Source organism: Abrus precatorius, unplaced genomic scaffold, assembly GCF_003935025.1.
Source record: "Abrus precatorius isolate BTA unplaced genomic scaffold, Abrus_2018 Scaffold5, whole genome shotgun sequence".
Lineage (NCBI taxonomy): Eukaryota > Viridiplantae > Streptophyta > Magnoliopsida > Fabales > Fabaceae > Abrus > Abrus precatorius.
In genome coordinates this window covers 12818962-12827280 of record NW_020874395.1, presented here as the reverse complement: position 1 = coordinate 12827280, position 8319 = coordinate 12818962, and the positions used below count along the sequence as shown (strand labels likewise).

Sequence of the window (8319 nt, the reverse complement as noted above, 5' to 3'; positions counted from 1 at the left end):
ACATAAAGATGTATGGAAAACTTAAAATTCTGTGTTTGGAAAGTATAATAAAAGATATCGCTTTTAGCAGAAAATTCTATTTTTATTTGTTCTGTCAGACTTGTGTTTTCATAATCAACTATGCGTGTGTCCATAAATCAGCACTACATTATTTTGCTTCCTTCCACCAGATTCAATTACAATTTACTCTTCTAAAACCTTCAAAAACTAACTGCAAAATATAGGCAATTGAACAATTTAGTACATTCCAAGTAATAACATCTTTCCACTGAAATTTTTAATTAATTATACTAATTTAGATTATTTATTCAAATAAAAAATGCCAGAAATATTCAATTTACTACATGAGTAAATGACTATACATCATCTACTTAAAAACTATGAGACTTTTATCTTCAATTTTCTTGACTGCATATTGTCTTCCTATTTAACCATGGGCATTTATGGTGATACAAAAGCACTATAGTTGTTGTCGCTAACCATTGTTAGCTCTTATCAATAGGTCATTGTGACTAATGCTCTTTTTAATTTTGTATCGGCGTTAGTTCTCATCAACAAGACGTGTTGTACAACTTTCATACTGCTATAAAAACTTTCGATACAATAATCTTTTCATGCAGACCCACCACCAATTTTTAATAATATTATTAAACAGTTCACTTGAATAAATCTTTAACTTTAATATCACTTGTTGTCACATAGTCGACAAAATAAAAAATAATTTTCACAAAAATAATTTTTATAATTTTTTTTAAAAATCATTTGACTTAATTAAAATATGATATGTTGAGTTGAGTTTTACATATTTACATGTGCACTGAACGAACCCAATCTAATTATAAATATATATGAATTGAGTAGTTGATTCTTTATATAAAATAAAAATATGTTTATAATTTATAGAATTTAATAATTATTAAATTAAATTAAATTATTAGTATTGATATATAAAATCTTGATTTATATTTAAATTTTTTTATCAAAAATTATATTTAAAAAACACAAATATTGTATATTTTTAAATTTTCTATATATAAAAGTGTTGGATCAATTTATTGGATTGTAAAAAGCAGACTCGATACTAGACTTGATTACCTAACATGACCCACTAATTTTTGCTTGGATTGAGTTGGGTTGGTTATATTTATCTAACCCTATACGTATATTAGCTTTTATACAAAAATTTATTTGCAATGTTGTCTCTATTTTTATGATAATATTTTCATATTAATGTGACATTTTTTAATAATCTTTCAAGGATTATTCTAGATTTTTAAAACATTTTATTTCATACTTTTTTACGTTCAAATTTATCTCTTGATTCTTTTTTTATATAAGTATTATCTCTAACATTTTTATTTCAAGTATCATTACTTGTATGCTCCATTACATTTTTATTATAATCTCTATCCCTTCTCCCATCATCATGATTCTAATATTTCAAATGTGGGTCATGTCTTTTTAAGTTATGCTCAAAGTCAATAATTTTCTTTTTATATCTTTAGTATATTTATAAGAAAATCAAAATCACTCTTTAAATCATCACTTTATCATCATTTTTATTTATTTCTTCAACTATATATTGATTATCTTAAAAATACAACTTTGGAATAAAGATGATAGAAAAAAAGATGGTAATTATGATGAGAATATGATGGAGTACACAAATAATGATACAAAAATACCTAAAGTAATACTCGTGTAAATATAAATTAAAACACAAAATCTTCTTAAAATATATCTTACACATGTTTAAAACTAAAAGACATTAACTTATATAATGAAATTAGATATCATGAATTAAAAAAATATAAAACAAATATGAAACGTTTTTTAAGAATTCAAAATACTTCTCTAAAGATAGAAAAAAAAATGTCATTATAATAATATGGGTAAAATTGTAAAAAAAATTATAAAAAATAATAAGTAATTTTTTATTTATAACAAATTATAAAAATAATCTTATATAGAGATTAAAAGATAATTTAAACTTGTCATATTAAATAACGTTTTGTCCAATAAAAAATAAAATTAACATTATTATAACGTACTGTAATGATAAAAATAAAATTAAAAATAAATTTTTATATTAGAATTAATATATAAATTTTTTACCAATAAAAACTAAATTAAAAAATTAAATTTTGCTTAATAAAAAATTATTCCATTTAAGCTAATCTAGTTTTATCTTTATTTCTTTTAATAGTGAAATTTAAATCTAACAACTTAGGTTTAAGACGAAGATAGATGGAGAGAAGATCCGAATGCAACAATATAAATCTAAAACCAAAAAAATAAAATAGAAAAAGAGAAGGTGAAAATACAGTCTACCTAACGTCACTAACTACCCTAAACACGTTCGCACCAAACATCACCAATGACACCCTTTGGCGTTACTCTCAGCATTACTTCAGGTGATGAAAGAGCACTGTCCATATTTTATTAATGATTTTTAATATATATTTAAAAATACATTATAAAAAATTAATGTATTTGATTTATAATATTTTATAATTTTGTAAATTTTAATTATATATAACTTTTTATTATATATCTTAAAATACACGTAAAAAATTATTTTATTAACTAATCAAACTATAATAATTCATTTAAAAATTACTATAATAGTACAAAAATATATCAATAACATCTCCATCCAATTATACACTTTATTGCTTTAATATTATTTTTAAATTAAAGTTTAATATGAAATTTATTATAATAAGAAAAAACTCCAATCATTTAATAAAAAATCATCTTAGTTTATAAACTTTGAAATATTCTTCAAAACCCCAATTTCAATTTAAAAATATACCAATTAAATTTAACAACACCAACAAATAAATATTTAAATAGCATTTCAAATTTTAAATTTCGGGCATAAAAAATAAAGCACTCGATGGAATTGTTTTCCGTGTTTGGTGTGAAAAACCGTTGACGCCGGAACTTTGAAGTTGTCGGAAATTGAAATGTCTATTTTTATTTTCAAAATGTTTCTTTCTGTATATAAACATAGAAAATTGAGAGTTGTTCATAACATCATTGTGTGTAACAAGAGTTAATAAAGCATATAGAGAGAATATCAACAAAGAAAAGAGAAGACCATGGCGTTGAAAGACACGTTCTACATATCTCATGGATCCCCCACTTTGTCCATAGATGAGTCCATTGAAGCTAGGACGTTCCTTCAATCATGGAAGAAGGACGTGTTTTCACAAAAACCCACTTCAATTCTTGTCATTTCCGGTCATTGGGACACCGCAGTTCCCACCGTTAACGTTGTTGACACCATCAACGAAACCATCTACGATTTCTATGGCTTTCCCAAACAAATGTACAAGGTTTCCACCTAACACCAAATCTAAATTTAGATTACCCGTATCATCATCGTCTTATCCATTCTCGTCTCTTTTTTTTTTTTTTTGGATCAGAAGTTTGTTGACAAACCTTGATATAAAAAGAAAAGGGTAGGATAGAAAGTACAATTTTTTTATTTAGATTTTCTCTTTTTAATAAATAATATACGTGGTTATGTTATATATATATATTGAATATGGACTTGTCAAAGTTGGTTCTTGAAGTTAAATTTTATTTTATTTTTCTTCTTTCTAACACGCGAGGATCTAATCTAAATTCAGTTTTTACTTAAAGTATTTTGGTTTAGTAAGAAAAGATTCTATGATTAGGTAATGAGTAACTGTTAATTATCTTAACTGAGGACATGAGTTATTGATAATTCTTAAATTATTATTTTTTGTTTGCAAATATAGTGTTTTGGTGAATTTGTCTGAGGTTGTCAATTATGCGCAATTTGTTTTTCAATTTTTAAGGTGTTGAATGAAAACGGTTTAATTTAAACATCTAAGCAACTGAGAGATCAAGACATACTATAATCATGCTTTACCTTTTTGATTTCCGCTGTCTCATTCCCTTTCTCGTTTGAGGATTTCCAGTTTTGCGGTTAGTTAGTTTGAGTTCCATGGCTTCAATTTTGAGTGAACTATAAATGGCGCAAAATTATGTTGCAAGAATTTTCAGTTTGAATGTAGAGCTTTTTGTATCTTTGTGGGCAAATCCTATGTAATATCGCTGTCCATGAGTAATACTTGAGCCACCACTTCATGCTAGATAGCAACAAAGAAGGAAAGAAAACCACCTTGTATTCTGTTCATAGAATGTTAAATTAAGGACACAAAATAAACATTTTTCTACTACTTTTTTACACTACGCTATTTTTTGCTTTGTTAGTAGCCGTTAGAAAACCATATATGTTTCTTTGCCCTTGTGGATGTTGGAAACCTTTTCCTCTTTGTTGTTTTTCGAATGCCAAAACTTTAGAACTTTAAGACATATATGTATAGTGCATAACTCCATATGCACTAATGCAGTCCTGGCAATTGCCTCTATTTATAGTGTGTTTGGATTCATATTTAAATAGTCATGGATACATACTTACTTGAGCCCTACTAGTTGTAGTTTCTGCGTTCGATCCATATTTACAAGTTTTGAAATGTGTTTCCAAACACACACTATATCTTGAGTCTTGAGGTTCAAATTTTGGCGTTCCAAGATAATGCCATGTTTTTCATTTAGCCTGATACTGGGTTTATCCATTGGTGATGATCTTGGTAGATTTAGATAGCCATCTCTTACATTTCATGCTTCCTCTACTAGCTTAAATATCCAGCACCTGGAGCTCCACGCTTGGCAAGGAGGGTCAAGGAACTACTAAAGAAATCTGGTTTCGGACGTGTTGATGAAGATACAAAGCGAGGACTGGACCATGGTGCTTGGGTTCCTCTTATGTTGATGTACCCAGAAGCTGACATCCCAGTTTGTCAGCTATCTGTTCAATCAGGCCAGGATGGGACTCACCATTATAACTTAGGAAAGGCATTGGCCCCTCTTAAAGATGAAGGTGTATTGATTATGGGTTCTGGAAGTGCTATTCACAACTTGAGAGCAATTGATCCTCACTCCTCTGTTGCTCCGTGGGCTCTACAATTTGATAATTGGTTGAAAGAAGCTCTTCTTGAAGGAAGGTACTCGTTTTTCATTTTTGATGTTCAAAGTTGTTAAATGCTTGGTTGTTCTTATTAAGGATGTTAACTGCATGGATCTAAGTGCTAAGATACTGGATGCTATTGGAAAACTAGCCATTTTATGTTGTTGAGTTTGGCTCTTTGTGGATTAGTTGTGATGGTTTTTGAATTGATTTTGTAGATATGAAGATGTAAATCATTATGAACAGAAAGCGCCACATGCGAAAAAGGCTCATCCCTGGCCAGATCACTTTTATCCACTGCACGTTGCAATTGGTGCTGCCGGTGAAAATGCAAAGGCCAAACTTATCCACAGCAGTATTGAAATGAGCAGTCTCTCTTATGCCTCTTACCAGTTTACATCAACTACCAGCTGAACTTCTTAGTACAGAACAGCAGCTGTTCATTGCATGTTTAAACACAGTTATTAATATCTATGAAGATATGTTGCTTAAATTTAGACGTATGTTTCTGTGATGTATTGATGTATAATAAATTAATTGTTTTGAATAAAAAAAATTGGTGGCTTTCCTTGTTGCTGACTGTTGAGATGATGTTTGGTCCGTTAGTCTTTTTTTCCTTTTGGTTTTAACAATTGCTAATGCAATTTCAGAATTTGATCCCCTTCTAGTGAAAACTGTTAGAGGAAACTTGAATGAATTCTGATACAAATGAGATATGATACTTGAACCCTATTGCATTATAGTGCATAGCTTGGTGCCTCGTAGGAAGAGTGCACCATGCAGCAGATAATCACTCCTTTTGCTTGATAACCAACTAAGGTCCAATTTGAGTAAGCTTATGCCAAAATATTTGTAAGGGAAGAAAATAAGATAAAACAAATAAAATTCTTTTTATAAATTAAAATAAACTTCTTCTTTTTAGAAGCTTTCTCAATTAACTTCTCCTTGCATAAGTTGATTTTAACTTATATGAATGATTTTATTTGTTTTATCTCTTCAATTTCTTTTTTATAAGTACCTTTGCTGAAACTAACCCAAATTAGGCCTAAATCAACAAACTTACTGAACCAACATGAACTGTAACAGAATGAAGAGTGAAAGCTAAGCTAACTGGCTGAGATGGTTGCAAGCTCTTTGCCTTGTGATCCCTGTGATGTGTCTGATAATCCTTATTTGGTAAAATTCATTAGAAATTGCAGTCTACTTTCACTTAGTCAATCGGTGTTAAAAATATGTTAAAAAGTTTATAAACTAGCCTATTAATTCATGTTGTATTGCATTTGTGCTTGGGGTTTTGCACATTCTTCATGTATTAATATCAAGGTACGAAAGCTGTGTCCTTCCCTTACATTTTGGATTCCCTGTTCTTTTCTGAAGAGATCAACTATTATGAACTATGAAGTTTTCTTTCTTAGTAAAGTGTTATCAGCTTTGTTATGTAAAAAGTAGGCATGTTAGACATTTATTCCATTCAATGTGTTGAGTTGTTCTAGTTTGATGAACTTAATTTGGTTGGCAGCATTTCACTTCGATGATCTAAGAGAATACTAATTTATGGAACATGATATGATCTAGAATTCATTGACACATGACATGTTTATTATGACATGCCAATGGCATTGGTGCAATATTTTGTGATGTTGAGGTCTAGGGTGTGTATTTCTTTGATCAATACTACTAGCACTCAAATTCTCAAATGAAGTATAACGATTCAGTGATTAACTTTGACCAATTCTGTCAGTGGATAGGTTGATCTATCATTTGAAGGGGGGAGGAAATTGTGTGTTAAATCTGCATATATTTGTCCCAAAAGTGGGATACAAAGTGCATGATAATCACACCTGCACAATGTGATAAATTTTTTTATTGAAGTTTATGTACAGTTCACCTCTGCTCCATGTGATTTAGATACTTCTGTGGAAAGCTAGGGGGTTGGGGGGTAGTTTACCCGTAATTGTCAAGGAGAACATACTTAACTTCGAAGTTTCGAATAACTGAACGTTCAATTAAGTGTTAATCAAGTTGTGGCTAAGATTTAAGTGCAAAATAAACTTATCTGAGTGGAAAATCATTCATAATTTTGAATATATTTTGTGTAAGGCTAAGACTAGTTGTAAGCAAAGTTTGGTCTCCATGGAGTATGATTTTATAATTTTCTAATTATATCATGGAAATATCTAATTAAGTAACACTGTTCCAAGGGTTATTAGTGTACTAGGTATTTATCGTATAAATTCCATTGGTATCAGTGGGTAGTTGTTATAACTTCAATCATGGAATATGCAGAGACAATTAGTCTTTCCTCTTGGCTACCATTTATAATTTCTTTGATTATTAGTTGTGCTGTTCTTCTTTATCTTATTGTATAGGTTACTTAGGTTGGTATTTGAAGTTCAAATCACCTGGTAAGTTTCATTCATGTCTCTTTAATAAATAGGGAAGAAAAGTAAGTACTAGAAGAGAGAATGTTACTATTTAAAAGAGAAATTTTATGCCTAATAAAAGTATCCAACATGATCATCTCACTCACACTTTCTAAATTCAGAACCTTTGTAATTTTGGGAGATGAAATGATGTTGCTGCTATGATTTGTGAGTTTCAATGTCACATTGAGTAAAGTGAAGCTACAAATTGAGAAAGAATTATTGTTGATTGACTGAGTGAAGCATATTCGTAAAAAGATTAGTAAATATTATATAATAGAAGTATTACGCTTCAAATTAAAACAAACAGAGCATCAATATATTAACCAAATAAATTTTGGACCACCTCGTCATTATACTAATTAAATGAGACCATTATAGTGATTTTAATATCTCAATAAGATGACTTATACCATCAAGGTTAATTATTTTAAATATGAGGTTTAGTAAAATGATATACATGAATATGAGATTTTGGAGTAAATTTTGCACGCAAAGATTTACAGATAGAATAATTGAAAATTATTAAAAAATTTAAAAATTATATAAAAAAATTTAAAGTACCAAAATTGTCCCATAATCTCAAAAAATTTCTCAATATCTCATATTTTGTTATTTAGCATTTTTTTTCATATAAGCCCACTATCAAAGTATAAAATATTTATTTTTATTCATATTCATCATTACATAGAAATTCTGGGTTCAAGAATCTCTCAGGATAAGTTAATCAATGGCTCAAATTTGTTTAGACGGTGGGAAATACAGATAGAACCTTTGTGGAAGGGAAGACTCCATTGAGCTTTATATGCGCAAATAATCAAGTTCATTTTATTTTATGTATGCAATAATTTACATAACTTATACAAAGTCATAGATAATTGTACTCACCAA

General features: G+C 28.9%; 1 protein-coding gene across 1 annotated transcript; it reads left to right on the top strand.

The window, feature by feature from the left end:
- Positions 1-3029: 3029 nt before the first annotated feature.
- LOC113867813 (extradiol ring-cleavage dioxygenase-like) lies at positions 3030-5580 on the top strand. Its single transcript, XM_027503301.1, has 3 exons — positions 3030-3341; positions 4675-5042; positions 5224-5580. The coding sequence occupies exons 1-3, from the start codon at positions 3105-3107 to the stop codon at positions 5417-5419; spliced, it is 801 nt and encodes a 266-aa protein (XP_027359102.1). The 5' UTR covers positions 3030-3104; the 3' UTR covers positions 5420-5580.
- The last annotated feature ends 2739 nt before the right edge of the window (positions 5581-8319 follow it).